The 15,842-nt window shown below is 47.7% G+C and overlaps 1 protein-coding gene across 2 annotated transcripts in view; it reads right to left on the minus strand.

Annotated features, from left to right (window-relative positions):
* EYA3 (EYA transcriptional coactivator and phosphatase 3) overlaps positions 1–15,842 on the minus strand; it is a 146,684-nt gene that overhangs the window by 20,844 nt on the left and 109,998 nt on the right. For both annotated transcript variants that reach the window (XM_065421595.1, XM_065421596.1), the window contains 3 exons: positions 12,882–13,021; positions 10,804–10,887; positions 2,839–2,928 (listed from right to left, as the gene is read on the minus strand). In XM_065421595.1, the coding sequence (XP_065277667.1) occupies positions 2,839–2,928; positions 10,804–10,887; positions 12,882–13,021 (314 nt within the window). The remainder of the gene's footprint in view (positions 1–2,838; positions 2,929–10,803; positions 10,888–12,881; positions 13,022–15,842) is intronic.

Here is a 15,842-nt window from a genome sequence, read left to right on the forward strand (position 1 = left end):
TCCTGCTAGTGAAGGCAGGGGGCTGGACTCGATGACCTTTCAAGGTCCCTTCCAGTTCTAGGAGATGGGATATCTCCATTAATTTATTTAATTTATTAATTTATGACATTTCAATTCAGGTTTGCGACTCAAAGGTTCAGAACATTTGAACAAATAATTGAAATTGTCGGAGTTTACCCTGATTGAACTTCTGATGCTCATTTAGAGTGACAAAGTGAGTGAGGTGGACCAACTGTGAGCCCCACACAGCATGTCTATGCTGCTGTTAGAAACCCACAACTGGCTCATGCCAGCTGACTCAGGCTCACGGGGTTTGGGTTGTCGGGCTGTTTACTGCAGTGTAGACTTCTGGGCCTGGGCTGGAGCACAGGCTCTAGGACCCTGCGAGATGGGAGGCTCCTAGAGCTTGGGCTGCAGCCAGAGCCTGGAAGTCTACACTGCAATTAAACTGCCACACAGTCCCAGCCCAAGCCAGCTGGCATAGGTGTCTAGCTGCAGCGTAGACATACCCACAGAGCTCTTCTTCAGGTCTGGGGGAGGTACTCCGAGCATCATAGCTAAATGCAAGGTGGAACAGATTGTTTAGCATAAGTAGTTAGTACATATTGTAAGGGACAATTCAAGGTAGAGTGGCCCGTTACACCTCTGCAGTCATAGGACACAAAGAAGGGGTTAGTGGATTACAGATTGTTATAAGCAGCCATAAATCCAGCATCTCTGTTCAGTCTGAACAGTTTCAGCCAAAAAAAGCAACCCCAAACCTGAAAACAAATTTTGAAAATTTAAAAATACATCAAATTGACATTGTTTCAAATCAACATTTCAAATAAAATGTTGGTTCGAATTGACATTCAAAACATTTGTTTGAGCCAAATGAATTTTTTTCTTGTTTTTCATTTCGTTGAGAAAAACAGAGAAAAATCAGTTTTGGTTTGAAACTAACCTTTTTATTTTGTTTTTATGATGTTTCTGTTTGGACACCAAACAAACAAATCAGTCATTGGCTCAGTCTAGTTAAAACACTGGTGGCTGCCTGGAGCCTAGTCTAAACTACTGATCCCAACATCGCTCTGCCCATTTGAGCTGAACCAGTGGTAGCAAACATGAGGAACTGGAGGAAAGAGCCTAGTACAGACACCACCAAGGGACCAGGGGAAACTTTGAATATAGTGCAGGACACAAACCTAAGTGCAGAGCTCGCATTGTTGTTGATGGGAATTGGGACCCACAGACCCCTTGGTGCCAACTGGCAGAGGGCACAGAGAGTGCAGGGGTTTTACAGGGATCCCCTGGATCAGAGATCTGCATAATAGTTCACCAGAGGGTGGCATGTGAGATCTCTGCCAAGAGCCAGTAGTCTACTATGATTCTTAATAATCATAGTGAAATGTGTGTACAGATAATATTTAAGGCATTATGTATCTATACTAAAAATTATGTTCTTAAAGTCTTGAAGTTAAGGCAGGTCACCAGGATGTGAGAGAGCTGCGACATGCTCCTTTCTCCTTTCAGGCAGGAGGTAACAGATATCTACCTACCTGTCTGGCCATTTGAATATTGTAGGTGAATTGCTGATTGTATTTAAGATACATTTTTTCTGTAATACTTTTGTTCTGAGTAAATACTTTGCTTTATGAAGGCTGGCTAGTCAATTGCCTCAGAGACAGTAGAGCTGCAGGTGCTGATCTAAATTCAGACGTGCTGGGACAACCACAGTGAACTGCAGGAGAAATTGCAGCTGAAATCCCCAGTCTAGAGGGAGAAACTCACAGGACTCTGCCCTGAGAAATGTCTCAGACCTCTACCCATCAGTTAAGTGGGATGCCAGCAAAGAGTCTACAAAAGAGTCAGAAGTGCAGTAACGTCGGAAACTGTGACAGGTGGCAATAGGGAGATTATAGTCAATTCAAAATCCTCACTTCAATGCCTTTAATTAGCCCAAAGTGCATTTCCTACAGTAGTAACATCATAGAACATGTTTACACTTGTATCAAATTCAGGTTAATGCAGCCAAGATTAAGCAATCTCTTATAAATGTCAAGGCAAAATCATTTACGTAGCTCCTTCTACCTTGGAACACTGAGTTGCCAACAAGAGAGACTGTATTTTGGGCTTTACCATCTCAGACCATCCAGACTGCACTGTGCGGAGGAGACCTGATAAGCATCATGAGCTGGAATGGTGACATAACTTGACTGCTTTCTTTGTAAAGCTCAAAGCTGAACAGGGCCAGCAGAAAATTAACAAAAAATTACGTTTTTTTATTTTATTTTATATTTTTAGTTTTTCTAATATTTGCATTTTTAAAAGCAATTGTGGAGTACACTGAGATGCTCACACATGTAATAGCTCATGGTTCCTGATCTAAACCCAGCAGCTATAGTGTTATCTTTTAAAAATAGAACTGTATACTCAGGGGCAATGTAGACTAGAATTTATAGTAAGGGACTAGACGTCAGTAAGATCTGATTTCTATTCCCAACCATTTATTTGCAGAATCTGAAGTACTTCCACACCTCCTTGGGTAAGCCATATTTATTATATATAATATTCTAATTTATAATGAATGATTATGATTGGCTGAGTAAAGCGAGGCCTTACACACCTCAACAGCATTTCTGTATTTGTCAATTACAGCAAGCTGATTGACAGAGTACATTCCATTTTGTATGATCTTGGCTCACACATCAGCTTTGTTCCTGTACAGCTTTAGTTCTGGTAGATGCTATTAGATTTTCATATTAAGTTCTGCTTCACACTTGTGTTTGTCATTAGAAATAGTATTCTCATCAGGAAGTTTCTGATGTTTAGGTTCCTGAACAAACAACTGGCACATACCTCTAAGTCATTGAAAAATAAGTGTGTGTCGGCCACTTCAAAAATCATCTCCTCCATTGTCAGACCTGAACCAATCACTAGAGTTGGGTCCTGGAAAACAAGACAGGAAAAGAAAATTTTGCCCTGGTTCTGTACTAAAATAGAGATAAACCTCTTGCTAATGAAGTTTCACAGGATTCCCACTGGATCCCAAGGCTAGAATGTGCTGGCATGGGGTTGTTTTTTTTTCCATACCATTCAATTGTATGGATTGTAATATTCCAAAAATATTGTGGGCACTTGAAGAAAAGCCAGATTCTAGTAAAGTATCAAAGCAAAACAAATCAAACTCCAGTGCTCTGCGGTTTGGACAGATATACTTCCAGCAGCAAAACAGAAAAATTATTTGTGATTGTTCAGTATGTTTCGGAGAGGCTCTATTTATCTTCACTCTATATTGGAAACTCACTGATGCATACTAATGACAGGGACATGCTTTGTTAATTACTGGAGTTAGCAAGAAAGTGACCACACAATAAAAAAGCAAGCTTAATGTGCTTTGCTCATTTATTTTGAAAATTATATAGCAGCTGTAATACTGACATATTTTTAAAATGTCAAACAAATCAAATATTTTTATTTTTAGTGTACATTTAAGCACTTAAAATATTTGACAAATGAAACCTCCAAATGATTAAAGTTATTATATGATCTCAGCACAAAGGGGCTGAAATTACACAGTGCATGATCCTTAATTTCTGCCAGCATCTGCACTTCAAAAATAAATCAATTCATAGCCTTGTACTTAATTAAAATGAATGTGTTTGCAGTCTTCACCTCCTAGCTCTGTAGGTACTTGATCTAGTATTCTCTTCTTTGAAGTGGTTATCCCTTTGTTCAAATAAAAGGGGAGGTTACTTACCTGTAACTGGCAGTTCTTCAAGATGCGTGGTCCCTATCTGTATTCCTCTGAGGGTTATGCGCATGTGCCATGTGCCCAGAGCCGGAGCTTTTCAAAATAGTAGTGTCCATCAGTCTGTGCATGTGCCTCTGCATTGCCTCATGGTTTCGCCTGAGGCGACAAAGGGCAGAGCGGACCAACTGCGTCTCCAGTTCCTTCTCCACCGCAGAGGGGAAAGAGGGTGGGATTGGAATACAGATAGGAACCACACATCTCAAAGAAAAAACGGTTACTTACCTCTCGTAACTGTTGTTCTTCGAGATGTGTTGCTCATGTCCATGCCAATAGGTGTGTGAGCATGCCGCGTGCATGATCGCCGGAAAGCTTTTCCCCTAGCAGTACCTGTCGGGTCAGCTATGGAGACCCCTAGAGTGGTGCCTTCGTGGCGGTGTACATATCTCCCTGCCGACCCGCTGCCTGCTCAGTTCCTTCTTGCCAGAATACTCCGACAGTGGGGAGGCAGGTGGGATTTGGAATGGACATGAGCAACACATCTCGAAGAACAACAGTTACGAGAGGTAAGTAACCGTTTTTTTTCTTCTTCGAGTGATTGCTCATGTGCATTCCAATAGGCGACTTCCAAGCAGTTACCCCGGGGGAGGGGTCGGAGTTCACCTAATCACCGAGTGTAGGATGCCCTACCAACCCAGCATCATCCCTCGACTGCTGGGTGATGGCATAGTGGGAAGTGAAGGTGTGAACTGAAGACCAGGTTGCCACCTTGCAGATGTCCTGGATAGGGACCTGCGCCAGAAAAGCTGTGGACACCACCTGCGCTCTGGTAGAGTGCGCCGTAATCGGAGGGGCTGGAACTTTAGCCAGGTCATAGCAAGTCCTGATACAGGACGTGATCCATGATGAGATGTGCTTGGACGAGATCGGGAGCCCCCTCATTCTTTCTGCGATAGCAATAAAGAGTTGCGGTGACTTACGAAACGGCTTTGTGCGTTCAATGTAACATGTTAAGGCACATCTAACGTCCAAGGAATGGAACATGTGCTCCCTGTTAGTGGCATGGGGTTTAGGAAAGAACACAGGTAAGAATATATCCTGGTTCACATGAAACTGGTAGACAACCTTAGGCAGGAACGCAGGGTGGGGGGCGTAGCTGCACCTTGTCTTTATAAAATACTGTATAAGGCGGTTCAGAGATCAGTGCCCTGAGTTCGGATGCCCTTCCAGCGGAAGTTATAGCCACCAGAAAAGCCACCTTCCGGGAAAGGGAGGAAAGAGGGCAGGTAGCTAGGGGCTCAAAGGGGGGCCCCATGAGCGAGGACAGGACCAGGTTGAGGCCCAGGGGGGAACAGGCTGACATACTGGAGGATAAAGTCTGTCCAGGTCCTTAAGAAACCTGCCCACCATGGGGTTACCGAACACTGACCCACCCGCCGTTCCCGGGTGAAAGGCCGAAATGGCCGCAAGGTGTACCCACAGGGATGATATTGCTAACCCCTGGTGTTTGAGATATAAAAGATAGTCCAAAATAAGGAGAATTGGGGCTGATTGTGGCTCAGTTCCCCTTTGTCGAGACCAAATGGAGAAACGCTTCCACTTAGCCAGGTAAATGGCTCATGTGGAGGGTTTCCTACTTCCCAACAGGACCTCCCTCACGGAGTATGAGCACTGAAGCTCAAGAGGATTCAGCCATGGAGTTTCCACACCATGAGGTGGAGGGACTCCAGGTTGGGGTGCCGTAGACAGCCGTGGTCCTGCGTGATTAGGGTCGGAGAGAGAGGGAGCGCTACTGGTCCATCCACTGAGAGGTTCAGTAACATGGTGAACCAGTGCTGGCGAGGCCACGCTGGCACTATGAGGACCAGGGAAGCCCTGTCCTGACGAGTCTTGAGGCGCATTCTGTGTATGAGGGGGAATGGCGGGAACGCGTACAGCAGGTGGCCCATTCATGATAAGTGAAAGGCGTCCGCGGTGGAGCCTGGGCTGTGGTTCAGGAAGGAGCAGAATCTCTGGCACTTCCTGTTGCTCTGCATTGCAAAGAGGTCCATGTGGGGAGAGCCCCACCTCTGGAAAATTGAGTGAGCGATGTCCAGTCTGAGGGACCACTCGTGTCCATGGAACAAGTGGCTGAGGCGGTCTGCCAGCTCCTTCTGTGCCCCCGGAAGGTGTGACGCCTGCAGGTGTATGGAGTGGGCGATACAGAAGTCCTACAGCGTGAGGACTTCCTGACAGAGGGGAGAGGAGTGAGCACTCCCATTTGTTTATATAGAACATCGCTGCAGTATTGTCCATGACCACTGATATGCACATGCCCTGAAGACGGGCCTGAAACGCCTGGCTTGCCAGGCGAACCGCCCTCAGCTCCCTCACGTTGATGTGCAGCGCTATCTCTGCATGGGACCAGAGGCCCTGGGTTCTGGTATTGCCCAGATGCGCTCCCCAACTGAGCACTAAGGCGTCCATAACCAAGGAAAGCGTGGGTTGGGGTTTTGCAAAGGGTACACCCGCACAAACCAGCTGTGGTTGCAGCCACCAGTGGAGAGAGTAGAGAATGCGAGGCGGGAGGGTCACTATTGAGTCCAATGGGTCCCTGCCCTGCCTGTGCACCTGCGCTCTCCATGCCTGGAGGGGCCGCAGGCGGAGCCTGGCGTGCTGTACCACGTATGTACAGGCTGCCAGGTGCCCCAATAGTCTCATACAATTTCTGACCATGGTTGTGGGGAAGTGGAGAAGGGTCTGGATAATGTCTGTGAGCGCTTTGAAATGCAGTTCCGGAAGGCACGCCCTCACGTGCGTGGAGTCCAAGAGAGCGCCGATGAACTCTATCCTTTGTGTGTGGGTCGGTGTGGACTTGGGCTCGTTCAATATAAGTCCCAGCCTGTGAAACATAGCCCAGGCCACGGACATGTGCTCTGCTACCTGTGCTTGGGACTCGGCCTTGATGAGCCAGTCATGCAGATACGGCAATACCTGCACCTGGCGCTTGTGGAGGAAGGCGCCACTACCGCCATACACTTGGTGAACACCCGGGGGGCCATTGACAGGCCAAATAGGAGTACCCTGAACTGGTAGTGCCGGCCACTGACCACGAATCTGAGAAAGCGTCTGTGGGCTGGGATAATAGCAATGTGAAAGTACACGTCCTTCAAGTCGAGGGCGGCGTACCAGTCTCCCGGATCCAAGGAGGGAATGATGGCGGCCAGAGAGACCATGCAAAACTTCACCTTTATGAATGTGTTGAGGTCTCATAGGTCCAGGGTAGGCCAACGCCCACCCTTGGCCTTGGAGGATGAGGAAATACCAGGAGTAGACCCCCTTGCCCCATAATTCCTGAGGAACCTCCTCTATTGGCCCTAGAGCGAGGAGCGATTGCACCTCTTGTAAAAGGAGTTGCTCGTGAGAGGGGTCCCTGAAGAGGAACGGGGAAGGGGGTTGGGAAGGCGGGAGGGAACAGAATTGGATAGAATATCCTGCCCCCACCGTGCTGAGGACCCAGCGGTCTGACGTGACGGTCTCCTTGTGGTTTGCCGCATCAACCACCAAAGTCCCCGGTTGGGGGTGGGTAAAAAGGTGCTCATAGCCGTTTTGCGGCACAAAGTAGCGTCTCTTGACCCCTTTAGCCATTGGTGGTATAGAGGCCGGGGTTTCCCAGAGCACCTTCATGGTATTCTGAATTGTCCTTATGAGGGGCAAGGCCACTCTAGAAGGACCCTCAGGAGTGAGGATGTCCACCATCGGATCTGAATCCTCCATAACCTCCTCTGCCTGGAGGTTGAGGTTAACTGCCATCCTCCTAAGGAGGTCCTGGTGGCCTTTGGTGTCCATTGATGGTAGAGTGGTGGAGGTGCCCGCCACCACCTCGTCCAGTGAGGAAGAGGAATTGGTTCCCAGGATGGGGTCTTCCTGCCCCTCAGGTTCTCTAGTTCCCAAGTACCTCGGAGCTGCCCACGACCGGAAGATCAAGTGCCACTGATGTCGGTGGAGATGGGGCTGTGATTGTATGTGGCCACTCAACAGCCATGTCCCGTGCTGGGTCCTCAGGGGCCCTAGGGGTGTAGCGTACCATCGACGTCACTGATGGAGGGGTACGGGGGGCCGATACCACCGATACCGGCCTAGATCCCTGACCTTGAGCCTGGTGGTAGGCCCAAGGGATCCAAAAAGGCCACTGCACTCGGCCCTGCCACTGGGGTGGCCAAGTGATGGCCAGTGCCAGTTGTTCCGCTCGCCTATGGTGCCGGGATCGGTGCCGGCTGCGTCAGGACACAGACAATTCTGCGTCTGACTCTGACGAGTACTCTGTACCCGACCATGGGGGAGCAGAGCCTGACAGTGCCAGGGAGCAGGACCGGGGAGATGGAGATCGGCGCTGTAACATCATGGGCTTCCCCCGATGATGAATCAACGGCGGTGCCACCATCGGTGCCGTGACGGGTGTCGGAGTTGTCCGGGGTGCCGGGCACGACGCCACGGTCGATGCCGTCACTGGTGCTACTGGCATTGCTTGAGTTTGCGAAGCCGGGTACTGCACCGTCATGGCAATGAGGTCTCGAGCCACCTCATATGCGTCCAGAATGGAGGGGAGGTCAAGCTTGTCCTCCAAATCGTCCCGGTTAGGAGAGTCCGTTCTCGCCGGAGTCAACGGTTCTGCAACTGGGGCTGGAGTCAACGGCGCCGGTTCTTGGGGACCAGACCAAGGGTGTCCCACCGAAGGACGCACCCCACTGGAATCTCTCCTCGGCTTCCTGACAGGGGAACGTCCCCTTTCTGGTTTCTTTTTCTTATGTGGCACCGGGGACTGTGAACGGTGCCGCCATGTGGCACTGGCCTTGCGGGCTGGGGAGCAGTGCCGGTGCTCCCTGGCGGAGTCCTTCCTCGGTGCCGGGACATCCCACACCGAGGCCGGTGCGCTGTACACCAAGGATGCCAGTATTGGCTCTGGCTGAAGGGCCGACTCTATCAGGAGGAGCTTCAGGCAACAGTCACGCTCCCTCTTAGTCCTAGGTCTGACCATCCTGCAAATAGGACACTTATCTGTCTGATGGCCCTCCTCGAGGCACTTGAGACAGGTGGCATGCGGATCACTTGTTGGCATAGGTTTTGCACACCTCTCGCACGCCTTAAACCCGAGACCGAGGCAAGCCCCGGCGAGTGAAGAGCGGGGGGGAAATCCCCCGAAGTAAGCTAAACTAACCTACACTATTAACTAACTAACAACTATTGAACTATTTACATGGAAAAACAAAGGAACCACTAAGTAAGGCACTTGCAGAAGCAAGAGACTGAGCTGTTCCAATGACCGTCATGGGCAGTAAGAATGAACTGAGCAGGCGGTGGGTCGGCAGGGACATATATACACCGCCATGAAGGCGCCACTCTAGGGGTCTCCACAGCCGACCCAACAGGTACCACTAGGGGAAAACCTTTCCAGCTATCGTGAATGCGGAGCGTGCACATACCTACTGGAATGCACATGAGCAATCACTCGAAGAAGAACCTCCAGTTACTGGTAAGTAACCTCCACTTCTTCTTCTTCAAGTGATGGTCCTTATTGTATTCCACTGAAGGTGATTAACGAGCAGTACCTATGTAGTAGGAGGGTGCGAGGAAGATGACGGAGAACCGTGGAATGGAGGACTACTGCACTGAATGTGCCCATTGCAGAATCGTGAACTAAAGCATAATGAGAAGAAAAGGTGTGTACCGAAATCTGTGTGGCCACCTTACATGTCTGCAAGGGACACGTTGTGGAGTATGGAGGTAGTTGATGCTTGTGCTCTTGTGGAATGGGCCCATATCCCACCTGGTGGGGACCGTTCCGATAATTGATAGCAGAGAGTAACACATCCTGAGACCCACTTTGAGATTCTCTGGGTGGAGATGGTCTGGCCTTTAATTCTCTCCACTAATAGTCTAGGAGACTTCCAGAAGGGCTTCGTTCTCTGTAGGTAAAAGGCATGGGTCCTATGGACATTGAGAGAGTGAAGCTGCCGTTCCTCATTTGAGGTGTGTGGTTTGGGAAAGAAGGTTGGCAAATGTATAGGTTGATTGAAGTGGAAGCGGGAAACCACTTTTGGTAGAAATTTAGGATGCAAGTGCAGCAAAATTATATCCTTATGAAAGGGGGGTTTGCCATCATGACTCCCAGTTTGCCAACTCTTCTTGCAGAGGTGATAGTCACCAGGCAAGTGACCTTCATAGAAAGAAGAGAAAGTGGTGGACCATAGGTAGCATACGAATCCTCAGACTCAGAGGAACCAGAGTCTTAAATGAATGGGGGTGCCGATGGAATGGGGTATGTTGTAGGAACATGACCAGAAGGAGGCAGATCTGATGTAGGAGAGGGGGTCCTCTTAGCAGGTGAATGGACCAGAACACACGGAGACCTTATCCATTCTAGGGCACACAGTTTGTGAGGCCCAAGAGCACATCCAATTCTCCCTGGCTTCAACGGCACCTGGTCCACGGACAGAACCAGGGCCAGTAAGGGTACCTGCCTCAGGACAGACAATTCACGCTGCGCCAGCGAAGCCATTGCAGGAGGGATGCGTGGTTCAGGAACCGGGATTGGTGGATCTGGCGAACGATGTGACTTCTTGTCACTCTTGTGGGCTCCACCATGGCCAGAACTCATGGCAGTGTAGCATTTTTCTTGGATCTGGAGGAAGACTTACTGCCATGCTTATGCGCATGCTTCCATGTTTCATGGCTAGGCCCCAGCATGGGGTCCATAGTGCTGGTACAGGCAGAACTGGACTGGGACTCCGCAGCAGGAGGTGCACTCCTGGATTGCTCAGGCCAATGTATGGGGGCAGGGGAGGGTTCCCCAGCCAGGATCCAATTGCGGTCCCATGGCAACCTCCATGAGGTGCTTCTTAAGGCACAGAGAAGTCTGGCTTCCTGGGTGCGGGCAGGGAAGGAGAGGCATGCATATAACCCTCAGTGGAATACAACAGGACCATCACTCGAAGAAGGAGTATGCATTTTCTACTTCTTTCACCTACAATTAATGTATACTTATTGATAACATTTATGATCTTACCTCTGAGAAAGAGGTAAGACAATATTACCTTTCCATATTTCTGGGCGTACGACCCTGTGAGAAGGGAATGGAAAATGATGATGGTCTCATCCAAGTCCCATAGAAACACTCGCTGGGAAAGGAATTACAAAAGGAGGTTAATCTTGGGATATTCCAACTGCCATGCTGCAGCAAACAGAAAAATCATAGAAACGTGGGGCTGGAAGGGACCTCGAGAAGTCATCAAGTCCAACCCCCTGCACCGAGGCAGGACCAAGTAAACCAAGACCATCCCTTACAGGTGTTTGTCCGATTTGTTCTTAAAAACCTCCAATGACAGGGATTCCACAACCTCCATTGGAAGCCTGCTCCAGAGCTTAACTACCCTTATAGTTAAAAAGTTTTCCCTATATCTAACCTAAATCCCCCTTGCTGCAGATTAAGCCCATTACTTCTTGTTCTACCGCCAATGGACATAGAGAATAATTGATCCTCATCCTTATTATAACAGCTCTTAACATATTTAAAGACTTATCAGTTCTCCCTCAGTTTTCTTCTCTCAAGACTAAACATGTCCAGCTTTTCCTCACTGTCAGCTTTTTCATCATTTTTATTGCTCTCCTCTTGGACTCTCTTCAATTTATCCAGATCTTCCTTAAAGTGCGGTACCCAGAACTGGACACAGCACTCCAGCTGAGGCCTCACCTGTGCCGAGTAGAGCGGGACAATTACCTCCTGTGTCCGATGATATGTATACATGTAAAAAGCCACATGGCGCAGCTGAGCTGCTGTAGCGCTTCAGTGCGGACACTCACTACAGCGAAGTAGTTAATCTACCTCCCCGAGAGGCAGTAGCAAGGTCAATGAAAGAATTCTTCTGTTGACCTAGCAGTGTCTACACCAGGGATTAGGTTGGCATAGCTACATCTCTCAGGGGTGTGGATTTTTCATACATACAACACTTCTGCTAACACTCCCTAGCATGATACCAACTGCCTCACATTGTTGACTCATATTCGATTTGTGATCCACTAGAACTCCTAGATCCTTTTTAGCAGTTATTCCCCATTTTGAGCTGTGCATTTGATTTTTGCTTTTTAAGTATATTACTTTGCACTAGTCTTGTCTGAAATCAACAAGGTGAAATTCAGTACAGTTCTGAAATACTGTATTGAATTCTAATCCTGTCCTTTAAAGTGCTTGGAACCCCTCCCAATTTGGCATCGTCCACAAATTTTATAAGCATACTCTCCATTATCCAAGTCATTAATGAAATATTGAACAGTACCACACCCAGGACAGACCCCTGCGGGACCTGATTTGACACATCCTACCAGTCTCACAGCGAACCATTGATACGTACTCCGACTAGTCTTTCAACCAGCTGTGCACCCACCTTATAGTAATTTCATCTAGACTACATTTCATGAGTTTGCTTATGAGAATGTCATGTGGGACTGTGTCAAAAGGTTTACTAAAAAGCAAGATATATCATATCTATTGCTTCCTCCTTAATCACGAGACCAGTAACCCTAACAAAGAAGGAAATTAGGTTGGATTGATATAATTTGTTCTTGAAAAATCCATGCTGGCCATTCCTTATAACCTTATTATCCTCTAGGTCCTTACAAAAGGATTGCTTAATAATTTGTTCCAATATTTTCCCAGGTACCAAAGTTAGGCTGACTGGTCTATAATTCCCCACATCCTCATTGCTTCCCTTTTTAAAGTTAAGTACTAAGGTTTGCCCTTCTCCAGTCCTCTGCAACCTCACCTGTCCTCCAGGAGTTCTCAAAGATAATTGCTAACAGTTCCAAGATAGCGTCAGCTAGTTCCTTAAGTACCCTAGGATGAAGTTCATCAGGCCAAGCTTGCTCTCTCACCCACTTTGTGGTTAGGTGGAGTGTCCCCTATAGGAATGGCCCAACGCTCTTTTATCGAGCTCCATCAACAGTGTCTTAACTTTGTGCCTCTGGTTAGAGAGCGGCATTTCTGGACTTCCAGTGCTCCTCCTGTTTTTTACCCAATTATCCCAGCCCCTTTCCCCCGCCAGAAAGGGGAAGGGAGACACGCTGGCCTGACTGCTCTTCCAAAACGACTAATCAGAAAACCAAACTGTTCACTTACTTCCAGTTCACTGTCCTGAGGGGAGGAGGCATCTGCTTTCCTCTTGCCCCTGTTTTTCCCAGCCATGTTTTTCCTAGTCTGCTCATCTAACTCTTTACTGGCTGTTGCTCTTGGCAAAGATGGACTTGTGGATGGATCTCCTAGAAGAAACACACAACACTGTTCCCATCTCATGATCATACAAAATGAGCACCCAGTCCCAACACACCTCTCCTCCTGACAGCTCTTGGCCATATATCAGAGTCAGGAAACATGAGATGTTATTGCACCTCACTGAGTCACCAGCAGTTGAATACCTACATAGAGCAAATGCATAGTTTTTCTGTCCAGTCATGTCAATACACACCCATCTCCCCAGTCAATTCAGCAGTAAGCCATGATGGGGGCACAGTCAGACAGTACGTCTACAGTGCTGGCCCAGGTCAGGTGTCTCAGGTTTGTGGGGCTTGAGCTATGGGGCTAAAAATTGAATGTAGACGCTTGGGCTGCAACCCAGGGTCTGAGACCCCACGAGGGGAGGGCCTCAGAGCCTGGGCTCCAGTCTGAGAGTCGACACTGCAATTTTTACCCCCACAGCCCAAGCCTGTGTTAGTTGCCCTGGGCTCTGAGACTTGTGCCATAGATTTTTTTTTTTTTTTTTTTTTTTAAATAGTGTAGACCAGGGGTCGGCAACCTTTCAGAAGTGATGTGCTAAGTCTTCATTTATTCACTTTAATTTAAGGTTTCGTGTGCCAGTAATACATTTTAATGTTTTTAGAAGGTGTCTTTCTATAAGTCTATAATATATAACAAAACTATTGTTGTATATAAAGTAAATAAGGTTTTTAAAATGTTTAAGAAGCTTCATTTAAATTAAAATGCAGAGCCCCCCGGACCGGTGGCCAGGACCCGGGCAGTGTGAGTGTCACTGAAAATCAGCTCGCGTGCCATAGGTTGCCTACCCCTGGTGTAGACATACCCAGAAATGAATGCTGTACGCTGGGTAAGGTACAAGATCAATGGCAGAGTTCCTCCAGCTACCTAAGAATTGTACCAAGAATACAACCCTCCTCTGCCTTACTGCTATTAGAGCTACTTCTATTTAAATTTCATTTAAAAAATGATAACTCAATATTTGTAGAGGGTTCCTGCAAGACCCTGAGCCCTGGGAAAGAGTTCTCTTGGAAAGGATTCTGACCCATTTTAGAGTACACTTATTATTAAGTTAGTTCATCTAACATCTCGTTTCCCCCAGGTTCCTGGGCTAGTTGGATGCCTTTCCTCACTGCCCATCCCCCAGCGGTTAGTACCTTGTACCACTTTCAATGCAGTGTGAAATAGGAGAGACTCAACAGGGAGTATTAAACCACCCCTGTTTAGTTAACTGTTGCTGGAGGGCCAAGAGACCCTGCCGAAAAGGCAGCAGGTCTAACAGGTGAGGCGCAATGGTAGGCATTAATTTCCCTCTTTAAAGTATTTTAAGCTACTGAACTGGGAGCCCTAAATCTAAAATCAGGTTTTTTTAAGCAGCAGCTAGTTAAACTCGGCCCCACAACTTTCTCAGCCTTTGCCAAGCAGCCTAGCCAGGCTCTGGCTTAACACTCCTCCCACAGTGGCACATCAACAGGGAAACCACCACTGCCCCCTCAATCCTACTGCGAGGGGCTCAGGAAGTAATAGATCCGTCTCTACCCCTGTAAGAAAGGGATGTGGGCTTTTTGGTGATGAGGTCCCAGTCATGCACTATTGTGAGTTGAATCATGACATGACATCAGCAGAAAAGGTCAGCCAGCAAACAGGAAAACAGCTTTGGACCGACAGTTAAATCCTTCTCAGTTACATTTGCTGCATCTTTTAACTAAAATACCTGACAAAAGACTGGGGAAATTAACGGGACACACAAAGACATTTATATACAAAGTGCTTTCTGGAATTTCTCTTTTCCTGGTTTCTACCTCAGATCAGTGAGGAAATTTCACCCAACAATTCCAGCATGAAGGCCAATGAGTTGTAGTTAAATTAGGGCATTTCTTTTAGAAGGACATCTGATCTTGATTTAAAGAGTCCAAATGATGGAGAATTTACTGCATTGCTTAGCAATCGGTTTCAATGGTTAATTACACTCACTATTAAAAAAAAAAAAAAAAAAAAAAAAAAAGTACATCTTAGTTCCAGGTGAACTTTGCTGACCAACTCCCAGCCACTGGATCTTGTTATGCCTTTGAATGCTAGATTAAAGAGCCTGCTACAATCAGAAATCTTGTCCCTGTAAATATTTATAGATGAGTGATAAGATGAACAGGTTGAGCTCCTTCACTCACTCGCAGCAAGGCAGGTTTTCTAGCCCTTGAATTATTCTTACAGCTTTTCTCTGTTTTTAAAACCTCCTTCCTCTCTTGGTGCCTCATTTTCCCAGCTGTACAATGTGGGTTTTGTAAAGTGCTTTCACATCCTCTGACAGGGCTGCCAATTTCGGTTGGACGTATTCCTGAAGGTTTCATCACATGACAATCTTTAATTAAAGATGTTTCTTTAATTCCTGGAGATTCCAGGACAATTCTGGAGGTTGGCAACCCTATCCCTCTACATATGAAATCTCTGTGTGAGACTATGACACATACTAGGGGATAGGACACTTCATAGCTTGTGAAGGCTGAGTTAATTGCACCCACCAGGGGCTCACTGTATCCCTCCCATCCCCCTCTACTTAAAGGACTCCCAGCAACTCTCCCACACACCCCTCACACCAGGGGCTCTGTGTGCCCCCATTTCCTCCTCCCTCTATACCAGGGTCCCCCATTAACCCCCAAGTCAGGGGCTGTGTGCAACCCATTCCCCCTTCTACCTCAGGCCAGGGGCTGTGCACGCCACCATTTCTTCCTCCCTCCATTCCAGGATCCCCCATTCTGCCTCTTATGTCAGTAGCTTTGCCCTGTGTGTACCCCATTTTCCTTCATACCAGGGTCCCCCTCCCAGCTAGGG

This window comes from Emys orbicularis, chromosome 23 (assembly GCF_028017835.1).
Source record: "Emys orbicularis isolate rEmyOrb1 chromosome 23, rEmyOrb1.hap1, whole genome shotgun sequence".
NCBI lineage: Eukaryota > Metazoa > Chordata > Testudines > Emydidae > Emys > Emys orbicularis.